At 47.6% G+C, this 19,015-nt stretch overlaps 2 protein-coding genes across 5 annotated transcripts in view; one reads left to right on the plus strand and one right to left on the minus strand.

The window, feature by feature from the left end:
• Nucleotides 1-19,015, minus strand: part of SCAP (SREBF chaperone) — a 74,723-nt gene that overhangs the window by 37,085 nt on the left and 18,623 nt on the right. The window lies entirely within an intron of this gene.
• LOC133766475 (leucine-rich repeat-containing protein 42-like) lies at nt 15,843-17,141 on the plus strand. Its single transcript, XM_062200150.1, is given in 3 exon segments — nt 15,843-16,069; nt 16,071-17,041; nt 17,044-17,141. Coding segments are annotated over 3 exon segments (1,260 nt in total). The 5' UTR covers nt 15,843-15,878.

Raw genomic sequence — 19,015 nt, forward strand, 5'->3', positions numbered from 1 at the left:
AAAGCAAAGTTAGAGAGAGAGAGAGAGAGAGAGAGAGAGAGAGAGAGAGAGAGAGAGAGAGAGGGAGGGAGGGAGGGAGGGAGAGAAAGAGAGAGCAATCTTGAATTCATCGATTTACCCCCAAATTGCCACAATGGCCAGGTCTGGGCCAGAAGCCTAGAACTCCATCTGGGTCTCCCAGGTGGAAGGCAGGGGTCCAAGCACTTGGGCCATTTTCCACTGTCTTCCCAGACACATTAGCAGGGAGCTGGATCAGAAGTGGAGCAGCCAGGACTTGAACTGGAATCTCATGGGATACTGGCATTGCAAACAATGGCTTAACCTGCTGTGCCACAACATTGGTCCCGAAGAAAAAAATAATTTTAACTGGGGCTGTCATTGTAGCACAGCAGATTAAGCCACTACCTGCAATGCTAGCATTCTGTATCAGAGCAGTGGTTTGAGTCCTGGTGGCTCTGCTTCCAATCCAGCATCCTGATATGATTGGGAAAGTAGCAGATGATGCCTATGGGGGCAGGATGAAGTTCTTGGCACCTGGCTTCAGCCTCACCCAGATCTGGCTCTTGTGGCCATTTGGGAAGTGAACCAGTGGATGGAAGATCTCTCCGCTGATCTTTCAAATTTAATAAATAAATAAATCTTTTTCAAAAAGAAAAATAGGGGCCAGTGTTATGGTATAGCAGGTAAAGCCACTGCCTATAGTGCCGGCATCCCATATGGGCACCGGTTTGAGTCCTGGCTGCTCCACTTCCTATGCAGCTCTCTACTATGGTCTGGAAAAGCAGTGGAAGATGCCCAAGTACTTGGGCCTCTGCACCCTTATGGGAGACCTGAAAGAAGCTCCTGGCTTCGGGCTTCAGATCAGTGCAGCTCCAGCCCTCATGGCCAACTGGGGAGTGAACCAGCGGATGGAAGACCTCTCTCTCTCTCTGCCTCTGCCTCTCTGTAATTCTGCCTTTTAAATAAATAAATAAGCTTAAAAAAAAAAAAAAAAGCTAGAAGGCAGCAGCTGAACTGACTGTGCCACACAAAAATACATAGGGGATTTCTGTTTTGTTTATTTATTTATTGCACATGGGCACAGGTTTTTCTTTTCTTTTTAAAAAAATTTTATATTTGGGTGCCGGCGCCGTGGCTCACTTGCTTTCCCAGGCACATTAACAGGGAGCTGGATCAAACAGTGGAGCAGCTGGAGATTGAACTGGTGCCCCTATGGGATGCCGGCACTGCAGGCCAGGGCTTGAACCCACTGTGCCACAGTGCCAGCCCCCACCCATTATCTTTTGACAGAGGGCAATTTCAGTTCCTGGACAGAGTGCATGGATTGGCTATCTGAATTCCCTGAAAGGTGGTAGGTGGATTGGGGAGAGATTAGAACTTGATCTGTGAGACTGGTCATGCGCTTCCTGCTTTATTTGTTTGATCTGTACAATATCTTCCAGCTTACGTGCCAAGGCAGTCCAAAACCTGGAATTGTGCACTGGGTGTTGACAAAGGTCCAAGAGAAACTCTTCAGTCTGAGGAGCAGATCCGGCTGTTGTGGCCATTTGGGGAGTGAACCAGAGAATGGAAGACCTTTGTCTCTGTCTTTCTCTCTCTAACTCTGCCTCTCAAGTAATTGAATTTTTTTTTTTTATTTGACAGGTAGAGTTACAGACAGTGAGAGAGAAACAGAGAGAAAGGTCTTTCTTCCATTGGTTCATCCCCCAAATGACTGCTACGGCCAGCGCTGAGCCGATCCAAAGCCAGGAGCCAGGTGCTTCTCCTGGTCTCCCATGCGGGTGCAGGGCCCAAGTACTTGGGCCATCCTCCACTGCCCTCCTAGGCCACAGCAGAGAGCTGGACTGGAAGAGGAGCAACTGGGACCAGAACCTGGCACTCATATAGGATGCTGGTGCCACAGGCACTGGCCCCTAACTCTTGTCTTTCAAATAAATAAAATAAATTTGAGAGAGAGAGAGAGAAAGAAAGACAGACAGACAATGGGTGCAGTGTGCTTACTCTACCTTAATCACAATTAGAATTTCATTATTTTTTAAAGTAAAAATCTTCATAAATTTCAGGATTCTTTGCCATTAAGCAAACTTTCCAACCCCAGCTATTGTGGCCATTTGGGGAATGAACCAGCGGATGAAAGATCTCTCTCTCTTCCTCCCTCTCTCTGTAACTCTAACCTCTGTCTTTCAAATAAATAAATCTTCAAAAAAGAGGGCAGGCGCCATGGCTCACTTAGCTAATCCTCTGCCTGTGGCACCGGCACCCCAGGTTCTAGTCCTGGTTGGGGCGCTGGGTACTAGTCCCGGTTGCCCCTCTTCCAGTCCAGCTCTCTGCTGTGGCCAGGGAGGGCAGTGGAGGATGGCCCAAGTGCTTGGGTCCCTGCACCTGAATGGGAGATCAGGAAGAAGCACCCAGCTCCTGGCTTAGGATCGGCACAGTGCCAGCCATAACGGCCATTAGGGGAGTGAACCAACAGAAGGAAGACCTTTCTCTCTGTCTCTGTGTCTGCCTGTCAAAAAAAAAAAAAATTTAAAAAAAAGGAAAGAGTATTACCCTATAGGCTTCCTTTATACACCCCAATCCAGATTAATGCTCCACTTTGAATTTTAACTTCCTACTAATGTACAACCTGGGAGGCAGCAGGTGACAGCTCAAATGGTTGGGTTCCTGCCACTCATCTAGCAGACCCAGGCTCCAGCGTTGTAGCCATTTGGGGAGTGAACCAGGGGATGGAAGACTTCTGTTTCTCCTTGCCTCTGTAACTCTGCCTTTAGAATAAATCTTTAGGCCAGTGCCACGGCTCAATAGGCTAATCCTCCGCCTGCGGAGCCGGCACCCAGGGTTCTAGTCCCGGTCGGGGCGCCGGATTCTGACCCGGTTGCTCTTCTTCCTGTCTAGCTCTCTGCTGTGGCCCAGGAGTGCAGTGGAGGATGGCCCAAGTCCTTGGGCCCTGCACCCCATGGGAGACCAGGAGAAGCACCTGGCTCCTGGCTTCGGATCAGCGCGGTGCGCCGGCCGCAGCACACCAGCTGCAGCAGCCACTGGGGGGTGAACCAACGGAAAAGGAAGACCTTTCTCTCTGTCTCTCTCTCTCACTGTCCATTCTGCCTGTCAAAACTAGAAAAAATAAAAATAAAATAAATCTTTAAAAAAAAGAAGTAATCTTACATGAAGTGGTTTTAGAAAACTATTTAAGGTATGAAGATAAGTTAATACAATTAACAGAAATTATTCCTGGACAGTAGGATTATGAGTAACTTTTATTTTCAGTTTTTCTTCTCTGAATTTTCTTCCCAAAGTAATTACACACACACACACATACATTTGGCAGGCAGAGAGAAAGAGTTTCTTCCATCTGCTGTTTCACTCTCCAAATGGCCACAACAGCTGGGTCAGGCTGAAGCCAGGAGACAGAAACTCCATTTAGGTCCCCCATGTGAGTGGCAGGAACTCAAGTACCTCAACCATCATCTGCTGCTTCCAAGGTGCTTGTTGGGAAGTAGAGTAGCTGGCATTCATGCAGGATACTGGCTTCCCAAAGGCAGATAAACGTGCTGTACCACAATGCCCACTCCTCACCAAAGTAATTTTTTTAAAACAGGCAGAGTTAGACAGTGAGAGAGAGAGAGAGAGAGAGAGAGAGAGAGAGAGAGAGAGAAAGGTCTTCCTTTTTCCATTGGTTCACCCCCAAAATGGCCGCTCTGGCCGGCATGATGCGGCTGGCATGCTGCACCGAGCCGATCCAAAGCCAGGAACCAGGTGCTTCCTCTTGGTCTCCCATGCAGGCGTAGGGCCCAAGGACCTAGGCCATCCTCCTTCCTGTGCCTTCCTGGGCCACAGCAGAGAGCTGAACTGAAAGAGGAGCAACCGGGACAGAATTTGGTCCCCCATCCGAGACTAGAACTCGGGGTGCCAGCGCTGCAGGAGGAGGATTAGCCTAGTGAGCCACGGAGCTGGCCCCCAAAGTAATTTAATATAAGTACTAACAATAGCATAGGAATAGTGAATTGTATAGGAACAGTAGGGGTCACATTTACTGTAATCTTGCACCAAACAGATTTAAGGACTTTACATACATTATCTCACTTCATCTAAACGACACAGGTTAAAACAGAAACCAAAGTCAGCTACCTTTTAGCTGAGGAGACAGAACCATGGAGTCACTCCACAAGTTACTAAAAACAAAACAAACGGCCGGCGCCGCGGCTCACTAGGCTAATCCTCCACCTTGCGGCGCCGACACACCGGGTTCTAGTCCCAGTCGGGGCACCGATCCTGTCCCGGTTGCCCCTCTTCCAGGCCAGCTCTCTGCTGTGGCCAGGGAGTGCAGTGGAGGATGGCTCAAGTGCTTGGGACCTGCACCCCATGGGAGATCAGGAGAAGCACCTGGCTCTTGCCATTGGATCAGCGCGGTGCGCCGGCCGCAGCGCGCCTACCGCGGCGGCCATTGGAGGGTGAACCAACGGCAAAAAAATGAAGACCTTTCTCTCTGTCTGTCTCTCACTGTCCACTCTGCCTGTCAAAAAATAAATAAATAAATAAAAACCAAAACAAACAACCCTCAAACATTTTGATGGAATATGGTGAAGGAATTCTGTATACTTCCATTATGTGTTTTTCCTCTGAATGTTATCTTACAAACATACATATGTATCACAGAGTACACTCAACTCTCCTACTTCCTCCTTTAACGTGCCTGGCCTACAAAGGGCACAAAGGTGAGCAAGAGCATCTGCCTGACACACTTTGGCTCCACACTAAGCAAAAGACACTGAACAAGTTGGATGGGTGAAGGATTCTGCTTGCCAGATACATCGAGGCAAGAAAGAATAAAGACTCCCTACTCTTAAAGGCTCAACAAGAAAATAAATGTAAAAATTAATAACAATGATCACAATGATAAGGTCAGAAAATGCTGCCACCGTTTATCAATATAACACTTTGAACAATTTTCAGACTTTCATACATTAACTTTTTTCTTTTTTTGAAGATTTATTTATTTATTTGAAAGAATTACACAGAGAGAGAAGGAGAGGCAGAGAGAGAGAGAGAGGTCTTCATCCACTGGTTCACTCCCCAGTTGGCCTCAACGGCTGGAGCTGCGCTGATCCAAAGCTAAGAGCTTCTTCCGGGTCTCCCACGCGGATGCAGGGGCCCAAGGACTTGGGCCATCTTCCACTGCTTTCCCAGGCCATAGCAGAGAGCTGGATCAGAAGTGGAGCGGCCGGTGCCACGGCTCACTTGGCTAATCCTCCACCTGCGGTGCCGACACCCCGGGTTCTAGTCCCGGTTGAGGGGCCGGTTTCTGTCCCAGTTGCTCCTCTTCCAGGCCAGCTCTCTGCTGTAGCTCGGGAAGGCAGTGGAGGATGGCCCAAATGCTTGGGCCCTGCACCCACATGGGAGACCAGGAGGAAGCACCTGGCTCCTGGCTTCAGATTGGCGCAGCGCACCATTTTGGCGTAGCGGCCATTTTGGGGGTGAACCAATGGAAAAAGGAAGACCTTTTTCTCTCTCTAACTCTGCTTGTCAAAAAAAAAAAAAAAAAAAGTGGAGCAGCCAGGACTCGAACCAGCACCCATATGGGATGCTGGCACTGCAGGCAGCAGCTTAACTGGCTACACCACAGCGCCGCGCCCCCCCCCCCCTTAAAAAAAAATGTATTTGCTTATTTGAGTTACAGAAGAGAGTTACAGAAGAGAGACACAGAGAAAGAGAGCAATCTTCCATCCACTGGTTCTTCCCCCAAATAGCCCCAAAAGCTAGAGCTGAGCCAGGCAGAAGCCAGGAGCTTCATCCAGGTCTCCTACAGGGACACAAGTGCATGAGCCATCTATCTTCCACTGCTTTTCCAAGGCCATTAGCAGGGACCTGGATGGGAAATGGCACAGCTGGGACACAAACCTGGACCCATGTGGGATGCTGGCATCGCAGGTGGCAGTTTTACCCACCAAGCCACAACACCATCCCTCATACATTAATTTCTACAAGAGGTAGAGGTAGACACAGTAGACGTTGTTAATATTCCCAATTTACAAATGGAAGAGACCTGTGTCTTGTCCCCTGAAGCAATGGATTGCTCCTTTAATCTCTCTATCCTTTTTTTTTTTTTTTAAGATTTATTTATTTATTTGAAGGCAGTATTACAGAGAGGCAGAGGCAGAGAGAGGTCTTCCATCCACTGGTTCACTCCCCAAATGGCCGCAATGGCTGGAGCTGCGCCAATCCAAAGCCAGGAGCCAGGAGCTTCCTCTGGGTCTCCCATGTGGGTGCAGGGGCCCAAGGACTTGGGCCATCTTGTACTGCTTTCCCAGGCCATAGCAAAGAACTGGATCAGAAGTGGAGCAGCTGGGACTCGAACTGGCGCCCATATGGGATGCCAGCACTGCAGGTGGCGGCTTTAACTACTACGCCACAGCACTGGCTCCTCTATTCTCTCTTGCAAGTAGCTTCCCTCACTCTCTACTTTTAAATACCATTATCTCTTGGAGATAGTGCAGGTTTGATTCCAGACCACTTCAATGAAGCAAATACTGCAATAAAATGAGTCATACAAATGTTTTGGCTTCCCAGTGCAGAGTTATGTTTATATCATACAGTAGTCTGCTAACAGTAGCATTGCATTCTGTTCTCCCATAACCCCCACAAAAAAAAAAAAAAAAAAAAAAAAAAAAAAAAGGAAGAAAACAACAATGCACATATCTTAGCTACAAAACACATTAACTGGGGTGGACATTTGGTGCAGTGGTTAAGTTGCCACTTGGGATGTCTGCATCGCATACTGGAGTGTCTGGGCTCCAGCCCCAGCTATTCCACTTCTGATCCAGCTTCCTGCTAAGTTCACTTGAGAAGCAGCAGTAATGGCTCAACTACTTGGGAAATCGTCACCCACATGGAGAGATGAAGATTAAGTTCTACAATCCTCACGCAGCGTGGCCGAGTCCTGACTATTGCAGACATGTGAGCAGTAAACCAGCACACAGAACATGTTTATCTCTCGTATAAATAATTTAAAAATTTAAAACACTAAACTATCTAAAAATATATTGCTAAAAAATGCTAATGATAATCTGAGTTATTGGAAAAATTGTGGCAATAGACTTGCTTGACGCAGGGTTGCCACAAACCTTCAATTAGTAAAACCAAACTAAACCACAATAAGAACAAAAAATCCACATTATCAAGCACAATAAAGGGAAAAACAGAATTTGTCCTATCTGGGTGCCCAGATCTGAGCTCAGAAACCATATACTTCACCTACAGCACTGTAGCCGTAAAATCACATATGGCGTCACTACAGACATTTCAGCTATAAAACCACATATCCATTACTTGGGAAAACTCACAAGCTGCAAAATCAAGTACCGCAGGTACCTGGGCATAAAAAAGAAAGGTGCTGGAACAGGTCACAGAAACCTACAGGATTTTTTGACTATAAGTATATCCAAAATAGTGACTATCCTAATGAAAACTGGAGAGTTCTAGCTCCATGGAATCTGCATGAGTCAATAACTCATGGCTCTATGTTTCCTTTTTTTTTTTTTTTTTTTTGACAGGCAGAGTGGACAGTGAGAGAGAGAGAGACAGAAAGGTCTTCCTTTGCCGTTGATTCACCCTCTAACGGCCGCCGCGGCTGGCGCACCGCGCTGATCCGATAGCAGAAGCCAGGTGCTTCTCCTGGTCTCCCATGGGGTGCAGGGCCCAAGGACCTGGGCCATCCTCCACTGCACTCCCGGGCCACAGCAGAGAGCTGGCCTGGAAGAGGGGCAACCGGGACAGAATCCGGCACCGCAACCGGGACTAGAACCCAGTGTGCCGGTGCCGCAGGCGGCGGATTAGCCTATTGAGCCACGGCGCCGGCCTATGTTTCCTTTTTGAAGGTTTTCACATTTAGGAGAGACCAATTTTATCAAAAGAAAACATATCCAGACTGAGGCTTTCTTTTTTCCTTCTTCTAGATTTATTTATTTGAAAAGCAGAGATACATGGAGGGAGGAGAGAACATCATCATCCATCCACTGGTTCACTCCCCAAATGGCCGCAATAACCAGAGGTGGGCCATCCAAAGCCAGGAGCCAGGAGCTTCTTCCAGGTCTCCATATGGGTGCAGGGGCCCAAGCACTTGGGTCATCCTCCGCTGCTTTCCTACGCACATCAGCAGGGAGCTGGACGAAAGTGGAACAGCTGGGACTCGAATTGCCACCCATATGGGACGCTGGCACTGTGGGCAGAGGTTTAACCTTCTATGCCACAGCACCAGCACCCAGAATGAGGCTTTCTGCAGTTTCACAAGAGAGCCCAGAGTGGGACAGTGTTTCCCAGTTCTAAGTACCATTGTAGGAATATCTTGAAGATGCTACAAGTAGTATTCCAGACCACTCTAACAGGCAAAATTGTAACATTTTGCCTTGTACAATATTCAGTGTATCACTCCTTGCACCAAAGGAATTGACTTCTGTAGAATTCTCAGATTTTTTTCCCCTTAAAATCTTTATATACTCGCTGCAGCTTTCTTTAATTATGAGAAAACCTGCCACTCACTGATCACTTAAAAACTTCAGTGTGCTGGGAAAATGTCATCCACCTATGAAGCAAGATGACTTCCACATTACTGAAACTGTTCCTTGTCAAATGAGCTAATTCCCTTTAGGAAAAAAAAAAAAAACTATCAGCATTCTTGATTTGTCATTCATTGCTCTAACCTGAATTTCTCCACCTCACCACATAGACTCACAGCACACATTGTCATCTTGTTCCTGTTTTTTCACTCTGCAGAGCCCACAAAAACTTGGTGTTATTTCTCAACTCCCCTCTCCCCCTCACCAAGCCCAGCCAACTCCCCAGCTGTGTCTTTCCTGCTCCCTCTGCCACTGCCCTGCCTAAGCTTTGACCTAGCTTTGCCACCATACAAGCTCCTGGCTCCAGCCTGGCCCAGCCCTGGTCGTTGCAGCCATCTGAGTAGTGAACCCACGAATTCAAGATCTCTCTGTGTCTCTCCTTCTCTCTCTGTAACTCTGCCTTTCAAATAAATTTAAAAAAAAAAATTTTTTTTAAAGATTTATTGGGGCCGGCGTTGTGGCATAGCAAGTAAAGCCACCATCTGCAGTGCCAGCATCCCATATGGGCACCAGTTGGAGTCCCGGCTACTCCACTTTCGATCCAGCTCTCTGCTATGGACTGGGAAAGCAGTAGAAGATGGCCCAAGTCCTTCGGCCCCTGCACCCGCATGGGAGACCTGGAAGAAGCCGGTTAAAGCCCTGGTCTACAGCACTGGTATCCCATAAGGGTGCCAGTTCAGGTCCTGGCTGCTCCACTTCCAATCCAACTCCCTGCTATTGTGTCTGGGAAAGCAGCAGAGGATGGCCCTAGTCCGTGGGCCCCTGCACCCACATGGGAGACCTGGAAGAAGCTCCTGAGTTTGGATTAGCTGAGCTCCGGCTGTCACAGCCATTTGGGGAGTGAACCAGTGGATGGAAGACCTCGCTCTCTCTAACTCTTCCAAATAAATAAAGTATATCTTTTTTAAAAATGTGAGGAAATACAGTATGCTACTTTCATGTGAAAGAAAAAACTGTGTTTATATATGCATGCACAAAACACCCCTGAATGGACACACAAGAACTAGAAACACCAGCTGCCTCTAGGGAAAGGATGCACACAATACCCCTGAATGGACACACAAGAACTAGTAACACCAGCTGCCTCTAGGGAAAGGATCTGGTAGCCAGGAAAGGAGGGAAGGTAAACGTTGTACCTTCTGAGCTCTGGGTCATTTGAGTGAATTCTTGCATTGAGAAGCTAAAGTTTAAAAATAATAAGCAAAGCTTTCTTGTGGAAGTAGCAGTCCTCTCCCCTGAGCTTCTGTAACTGTATCTCCACCCTGCTCCGTGTTCACTCCCACCCTCTGGCCTGCCGTGATTGACTGCAGTCAGTGTCAGAAGGTCATAGCTGAATTACTTTGTGTTCCCTCAAGTACCCAGCACCTCCTTTGGTGCCAAGCGGAAAGTCACTGCAAGTCTGTTCACTGTGCTAAACTAGTCCACTGGTACAAACAATTCATCCTTTTGGAGGAAAAAAAAAAAAAAGTTTTCTTTCTTTTTTTTTTTTTTCAAAGTTGTTTTGCAAAATGAGCCAGTACTCAAGCAGGAAACTGCTTCTGTAAACATCAAAATTAGCCAAATAAGTTACAAGATTTTTCAGCAGACCAAGTTAACAGCACTGAAAGAAAGGAATTTCAGTTAACAAATGCCTAAAAAAGACACACATTTGAGAAGCTGAATATTGTCACATTTTAGAATACCTGCAGGGATCTCACAGCCACACCCATAATGTAGGAAGATCTAATTACTTTCTTGTGATGGCTGTCATAAATAACCACGGAAAAAATGCCAACCTCCTTCACAACTGAACATCAATAAATACATTAAAAGAGTTTCTTCCTTGGGCTGATGTTGTGGCACAGTGAGTTTTAAATCACCACCTGTGATGCTGGCATCCCATATGGATGCCAGTTCGAGTCCCAGCTACTCCACTTTCGATTCAGCTTCCTGCTAATGGGCCTGGGAAAGCAGCAGAAATGGCCCAAGTGCTTGGGCCCCTGCTTCCCATGTGGAAGACCTGGATGGAGTTCCAGGCTCCCGGCTTCATCCTCACCCACCCTGGTCATTAGGGCCATTTGGGGAGTGAACCAGGAGATAGAAGATCTAACTCTGCCTTTCAAATAAATAAATCTTTAAAAAAAAAAATTTCTTCCACAGTACCAGCTCCTTATGAAACCAGTCACAGCAAGAATGGTAAAAAGGCAGAAAGAACAAAGGGGCCCTCCTGTAATGTGGAACATCTTTTTTTTATCCTAGTTGGGAAACTGGCCTGAGCCAAAAAGCAAGTGTGATAATCAAAGAGAAAGAAAAATGGGGCCCTGCTGTCAAAGTCACCCAGAAGGCAGTGGCTGGAGCAGTGACCAGCTCAGGACTATGGTAAAGATAAACAGCTCCCCACAACAGGCCCCAAGGCAGAACTTTTTCTGTCCTGTAGAAAGTCACAACTAAACTGGCAGGAGCCAATTATTGTTTGAGCTCATCACACAATAAACACTTTTCTTAACGGACCTTGTACAAACTTTCCAATGAGCATAAAACCCCCAGATCACTTTCCTTCAATGGCTTCTTCCTTCTGAAGAAGCTCCTCCCAGCTGCTTTCCTGGGAGTTCTCCCTCTGCTCTTTCAATCTCTCTCTGCTCTTTTCAATAAAAGTTTTGCTAAAAATTGTCTTCTCAGTTTGTTCATCTGCTTCATACTTTGTTGCAGACAGAGCAAGTTCTCAGAGTTGAAATCAGCTGTAACACCTACACCTTTTTACTACCTCTTGACATGGTCAGGAATGACTAACAAAGGGACTGAACTGACCTGACCACTTCTAAGAACATGGGCAAAGAAATCAGTTTTAAAGCTGGAAACATGGGAATGGGCCTTATAAAACTCATTTCACAGGATAAGACCCTTAGCCCAAGGAGAGGGTAGCCTCAGCCCCAGCAGGTACTGGCAGGAGCACAGCCAGGGCTAGCCTCCTGACTGGCTGGAGGCCGCTTACCGGAAGTGTGCTCTGCTGCAGAGCACCAAGGCTCTTGCTCCCAAATGTGAGATATGTGCGTCACTGTTTTGTTTTTTTCTAAGATTTATTTATTTATTTAAAAAGCAGAGTTACAGAGATGCAGAGGCAGAGACAGAGAGAAGTCTTCCATCTGCTGGTTCACTCCCCAAATGGCCATAACAGCCAGAACTGCGCCAATCTGAAGTCAGGAGCCAGGAGGGTCTTCCAGGTCTCCCATGTGGGTGCAAGGGCCCAAGGACTTGGACCATCTTCCACTGCTTTCCCAAGCCATAGCAGAGAGCTGGATAGGAAATGCAGCAGCCAGGAATTGAACTGGAGCCCATATGGGATGCCGGCACTGCAGGCGGCAGCTTTATCAGTTACGCCACAGTGCCGGTCCCATATCACTGCTTTATAACTACTTCAAGAACTCTTTAATATACATGTCACAGGGAAGATGGTTCTTTTGTGTAGGAAGTTAGAAATTAGCTCATGTGTGTAAAAGGGGCCTAAGGAAAGCAAAGCTTGAAAGCACACTTTGGAAGCAACCCAGTATTTTAGACTACAAAGCTTGCCCACCCCAATAAACTTAGAAGGGGAGCTCTCCAAGAAAATCCTATCTGCTTAGCACCAAATGGGTTGTCTGGCCTGATCACAATGGCAATAAAACCTTCACAGCCTTCCCCCAAGGAGTGCACCCTAGGGGATGCACCCACTCTGATAGCACTGAGCAGGAAAACCTTGGGAGTCAATTCACACTCAGCAAATCCTTTGTCTTGGAGAAGACGGAGGAGGAAAAGGAGAAATGGCTGGAAGAACTGTACCTCATTCCCTTATAAGTTCCAGTCGCAATACAGACTACACTCTGAGCTTTTTCCTGAGCTGTCCACCTGGGCCATCACGTGTAGTCTCTCCATTAAACCATGTGATCTCGGGGGCCGGCGCTGTGGCTCACTTGGTTGATCCTCCGCCGGCATTCCATATAGGTGCCTAGTTCTAGTCCCAGTTGCTCCTCTTCCAGTCCAGCTCTCTGCTGTGGCCCAGGGAGGCAGTGGAAGATGGTCCAAGTGCTTGGGCCCCTGTACCCTCATGGGAGACCGGGAGGAAGCACCTGGCTGCTGGCTTCGGATCGGCATAGTTCCGACCGTGGCGGCCATTTGGGGAGTGAACCAACAGAAGGAAGACCTTTCTCTCTGTCTCACTGTCTAACTCTATCTGTCAAATAAAAAAATAATAAGAAAAAATAAATAAATAAACCATGTGACCTTGCTTTCCCCGGTCTGAATGACTGGGCACTCTCTCTCTCAAATTCTGTCTGGAGAGGCGCCCATCATTCTGCTCGATGCCCTACCCAATTAAACCTTGCTACCTTGCTTGCTACTCCTCTGTCTCAAGTCTGTAGTCTTTCTTGTGTGAAGAAAAGAACCTATTCCGCTAATCTCCACTAACAGTTCCATTCTAAAACAGAGTAAAAGCTGTTTTTGAAGGGAAGGTGGTATAGAGGACAGCTAAGAAATGAGGCTCACCTGCAGTCCTTTTCCTTGGGAATCCCCTCTAGAGCTGTCCTCAGCACGGTAACTGCTGGCTTCACTGGCCCCTTTCAACAACCTCTCTCTCAGGAGGCCCATCTGTTACCAAAGGCCTCTTGTCCCTATGCCACTCTGTTCACTGCTGGACCCACATCAGGCCCCAGGACTCCGCTCACACTCTTGAAAGCAAAGGCTGGTGACCTGGGCTCAAAAGTCTAACTGCTGTGGGTCCTTCTTAAGTCACAATGTATGAAGTCTCACAAATAAACAGAAGTTATTTCTACATGGTGCTAATTCCCAAACATTTAGTCAAAGTCTAAAAGCAAATTTTACTTGCTCCCTTTTCATATATATAGTCTGAACTAAGTAACATCTTTCAGGCAAGAGGACAGCTATAGTTTATAATATATGCTCTGGGACTAGATAAAATGTTCAAAATTACTTCTCAAACTAGAACATGCTTGTCTTCCTAAGATTTAGCAGGACACAGTGCCAAGCTCCTGGCTTTGGCCTGGCCCAGCCATGACCATCTGAAGACTGAACAAGCAGATAGAAGATCTCTGCCCCTCTCTCTCTCTCTCTCTCTCTCTCTCTCTCTGTCACTCTGCCTTTCATATAACTAATTAATTAATTAATTAATAAAGGGAGGGATGGCTTTGAGGCACAGAGGGTTAAGCCACTCCTGCGACATCAGCATCCCACATGAGCACCAACTCAAATCCTGGCTTCTGATCCAGCTCCCTGATAATGTGACTAGGAAGACAGCAGAAGATCATCCAAGTACTTGGGCTCTTGCTACCCACACAGGAGATCCAAATGGGATTTCAGCCTCCAGTGGCTTTGGCCTGGCTCAGCCCTGGCCGATGCAGCCATTTAGAGAATGAACAAGTGGACAGAAAATTGATCTGTCATTTTGCCTTTCAAATAAATAAAATAAACCTTTTTAAAAAAGCAAAGACAAGGCATCATCTGAGGGTGGGTGTTACAGCACAGTGAGTTACTAAGCTGCTCCTTGGGATACCTCCATTCCCTATCAGAATACCTGGTTCCAGTCCCAGCTGCTCCATTCCAATCCAGGTTCCTGCTCATGTGCATCCTGGGAGGCAGCAGGTGATGCTGAAGTCCCTGCCAGATCCACAGAAAGACCTGAATGGAGTTCCAGGCTCCTGGCTGTGACCTAGCCAGCCTTGGCTTTGCGGGCATGTGGGGAATAAACTGACAGACTGCAGATTCTCTCTCTCCCTCTACCTTTCTCTCTCTCTCTCTCTCTCTCTCTCTCTCTCTCTCTCACTGTTGCTTTGCCTTTCAAATAAATTAAAAAAAAATAAGTAAACATGAAAAAAAAATCATTTGCCAACCTCTGCCGCTAGACTATGCGTATATTAAAGACACAGGGAAGCCTCTATTCTTTCAACCTAAGGAGCTGCCCATTTGAGGAAGGATTATAAAGCTCCTCAGTGTGGACTGCTGCCTGCGAAGCCAGCATCCATATGGGTGCCAGTTCGAGTCCTGGTTGCTCTACTTCCGATCCAGCTCCCTGGCAATGTGCCCAGGGAAAGCAGCAGCAGATGACCCAAGTCCTTGGGCCCCTGCACCCATGTGGGAAAGTGGAAGGAGGCTCCTAAATTTGGCCTGGCCCAACCTTGGTCACTGTGGCCATTTGGGGAGTGAACCTGCAGTCAGGAAATCTCTCTCCCCCTCTCTGTAACTCTGACTTTCAAATTAAAAAAAAAAAGTCTTTAAAAAACAAAACAAAACAAAACAAAACAAAAAACTCTTAAGTGGGTCTCTTGATCTCTCTCTCACACTCTCCTTTCTCTTACCTTCTTCTCCTGCCCATTGGGCTTCCCCCACCCGACAATAAACCTTTCCTCTAACTGCAGTGTTTGTTTTATGGCAGCCTTACGCTGGTTCCGTGACTCAGATCCAGGCTCCCCCATTGACTTTGCTCTCCATGTGGGATTTGAGCTGCCTTGGGGTCCTGGATTTCTGCCAGTCACAAAACACACCCCTGGACCTTCTTCCACACCACCAAACTCTCCATCATCTCCATCCACAAGCCAGCCTCTCAAATTCCTAAGAAGTTGGAGAACAGGACTGGAAGAAGATTCACGAGGCCTGTGTCAAAGAGGTCTGTCCAGGGGACCCCTTCCAGCCACCTCTGAGCCTTCGTGCAGGGCCTCTCACACAAGCAAAGTGGCACTGCAGTTTAGGAATCTGGCAAAAAGAAAATCCTCAGCATTTCACTCCACTGAACATGAACACAACTGCTCAAAAGTTACATTCCTTCCAAAAACCTGAAGTGGCTCTGTCACCTGAAAAGAACAGAAAGCATGCCAGCCCTGTGATGGCGCTATGGTGCAGGTCCTGGCTCATTCCGGGCTCCAGTCACACTGTGCTATCCACCACAAGCCGACAGATAAGAGCACCTAGGAACACATCTAACGGGAAATACCACCGAGCACCACCTCTGTCCTGTTGGGTCGGGAGCAGAACTCTGAGAGCGCCAGGATGCTTGCTAACTCTGTGTCTGTGGAGACGGCTGTCAGCCTCCACCAGATGCCAAACCAATGGTGCTGCCCATCCTGGACTGTAAACCTCCAACTGTCAGCCGCAAAACACCTCTTCCTTCCCAAGAAGCTCCTCTCAGCTTTGTACCTGCGGTGCCGAGCCGTTTCCCTGTCAGCCGCGCCGGGGAAGGAGGGAGTTGCCCCTGAGGTGCTGCCGCTTGCTGCCCCGGGTAGGGGCACAGTCACACCCAAGGCCATGTCTTACTACCTCAACTCAGAAAACCACCGGGACCCAGGTCCCATCTATGTACGAGAAAACGGTCAGTTGCACGTGGTCAGTCTGGCTCTGGACAACGTCAGGAGTAGCCTGCAGAATCCGAGGCCCTTCCAACTGTTTTCCAAAGGCTTTTCTGTGGAGCTTTGCATGAACAGGGAAGACGACACTGCACAGAGAGAAGACTGATCATTTCATCTTCACGTACACCTGGGAGGGGAATCTCCGGTACTCGGCCAAATCCCTCTTCAACCTGGTCCTTGGCTTCATCTCCGACAATGTTGATCACATTGATTCCCTCATTGGCTTTCCTGAGCAGATTGCTGAAAAGCTGTTCTCTGCTGCTGAAGCCAGACAGAAATTCACAGAGCCAGGTGCAGGGCTGACAGCTTTGCAGAAATTTACTGAGGCCCATGGAAGTCTGGTGCTTTGCTCCCTGTGTTTGCGGAACAGATACCTGGTGATTTCAGAAAAGCCTGAGGAGATTAAGTCTTTCTGGGGGCTGACCTGCCTGGATCTTTCCTGTTGCAAGCTTGGAGATAACCACAAACTTCTAGAATACCTCACCAATGAGGCTCTGTCCAGTGTCACTCAACTCCACCTGAAGGATAATTGTTCATCGGATGCTGGGGTGAGGAAAATGACAGCCCCTGTTCAAGTGATGAAAAGAGGCCTTGAAAATCTAACATTATTAAACTTATCTTGTAACCCTGAGATCACAGATGCAGGAATTGGATACCTGTTTTCTTTCAGAAAACTAAACTGCTTAGATATCTCTGGGACAAGGCTCAAGGATGTAAAAGCCGTCAAGCACAAGCTGCAGGCACACATAGGCCTTGTTCACTCCAAAGTGCCCTTGAAGGAATCTGACCATAGTATCCGCAAGACGAAGGGCTGGGCCGATCAGACCGTGCGGCAGTGGGAGTGGAAGATGGTGAAATCTGTGAAGACGCCAACAGCGGCGGAGCCTCGGAAAACAGCACAGTACTTCTATAGCAGCCGGTTCCTCACGGAGGCCTCGCTAAGGTGTCCCCTGGAAGACACTTCTGGGAAACTCCAGTTCTACAGAGAGAAGACTGCAGACTCCCACGGGCCGCTGTTGAAACACGAGGCTGTCTCGACCCAGGAGTCGAAGAGCAAGAAGAGAGCAAGTCAGAGAAGGAGCAGAGTAACTCCTCACAGGCTTCCAAGCAGAAATGCGTGTGCCTCACTGTGCAGGACTGGGACTCAGTAAACGCCTACTGATTGGCAGCTGCAGGCAGACCTTTATTCCCAAAACTCTAACTTAAGAGAAAGGGGACTGATGATGATTTACTTTTTGTTTGAATTTACCTATGGCATTAGCATAGCAAGCAGACATTTCTACTTTTGTGGTGGGGAGGGGAATGCTATGGAAGTATGTAATAATTTCTAATGTATATTTTCAATACATAGTAATTTTTTCAAATAAACGTTTTCGCTGTCCTTAAAAAAAAAACAAAACAAAAAAAACACTCCTAAGTGGACTGAGTCATGACTCTTAATGATCAAATACCATCAAAAGGCAAGCACTGCAATGGCTACCTATGGGGATAGTATCCTCAAACGGAAAACATCTACAACATGTTCTTCCTCAGGCTTAGGCGACATGGTGTCCTCCTGATATCCCACCTTCCAGCTGCTGCTTCCAGCCTCCCTTACTGCCCCCTGGGAGGCTCTACTCCCTAACTGGCTTCGTCACCCACCTGTTCTCCTCAGGGCTTCTCAGGCAGTTTTGTGGCACTAAGTCTCATTTGTCTGCTGATGACACCCATACATGCCTTTCAAGCCTCTACCCTAAGCCCCGCTGCAACCAACTCTTATTTCCATTTGGAATCTCCACTCAGATGTCTAACAAGCATCTCAAATCTAGCAAGACCAAATATGGAACTCCTGACCTCCCCATACCCTAAAATATTAATAACACCACTAGCCACAATGTTTACTGCTCGGGTCAAATGTTTAGGAGACATCCTGGAGACATTTGAATCCCACATTTGATGAGCTAGTTTTAAGATTTTATCTCCAAACCGTATCTCAATCTAATGACCAATCATCATCTCTCCCTGGCTACTCTCCCACCACTGACCATATGGTCAGCAAGAAAAGCCTCCTTTCCTGCCTCGCTCCATCCTCCATATACCTTTCTAAAGAACAATCACTGATTTCACTACCCTGTGTGAAACACTCATGGGGCCAGCGCAGTGGCACAGCAGGTGAAAGCCCTGGCCTGAAGCACCAGCATCCCTTATGGGCACCAGTTCTAATCCCAGCTGCTCCTCTTCCAATCCAGCTCTCTGCTATGGCCTGAGGGAGCAGTAGAAGATGGCCCAAGTGCTTGGGCCCTGCACCAACTAGGGAGATCCAGAAGAAGCTCCTGGCTTTGGATGGCGTAGCTCCAGAGTTACGGCCATCTGGGGAGTGAACCATTGGATGGAAGACCTCTCTCTGTGTCTCTACCTCTCTCTGTAACTTTCAAATAAATGAAATAAATCTTAAAAAAGAAAAAGGAACACTCCAATTGTTTCCCCTTAGACTTAAAGTAAAATCAGGAGCGAGGGTTGTAGAGCCGTGGGTTAAGCCACTGCTTGAGATAATTGCATCCCGTATCACAATGCCTGTTTGAATCTCATGTGCTCCGCTTCTAATCGAGCTCCCTGTTAATCCCTCCTGGAAGGCAGTGGATGCTGGCTCAAGTGCTTGGACTCCATGTGGGTGAGGCTGAAGGCTCCTGGTTAGCCTGGCTGAGCCCTGGCTGTTGTGGGCATTTAGGAGTAAACCAGCAGATCAAAGATTGATCACTCTTTCTCATTTTCTTCCTGTCCTCCTTTCCTCTTCCCTCCAACTTTCAAGTACATGAAAATAAAATTTTTAAAGATTTATTTATTTGAAAGACAGAGTTACAGAGAGAGGTAGAGACAGAAAGAAAGGTCTTCCATCCGCTGGTTCACTCCCCAGATAGCCGCAATGGCGGGAGCTGCACCGATCTGAAGCCAAGAGCCAGGAGATTCTTCCGGGTCTCCCACACAGGTGCAGGGACCCACAGACCTGGGCCATCCTCTACTGCTCTCCCACGCCACAGCAGAGAGCTAGACCAGAAG

This window comes from Lepus europaeus, chromosome 9 (genome assembly GCF_033115175.1).
Source record: "Lepus europaeus isolate LE1 chromosome 9, mLepTim1.pri, whole genome shotgun sequence".
NCBI lineage: Eukaryota > Metazoa > Chordata > Mammalia > Lagomorpha > Leporidae > Lepus > Lepus europaeus.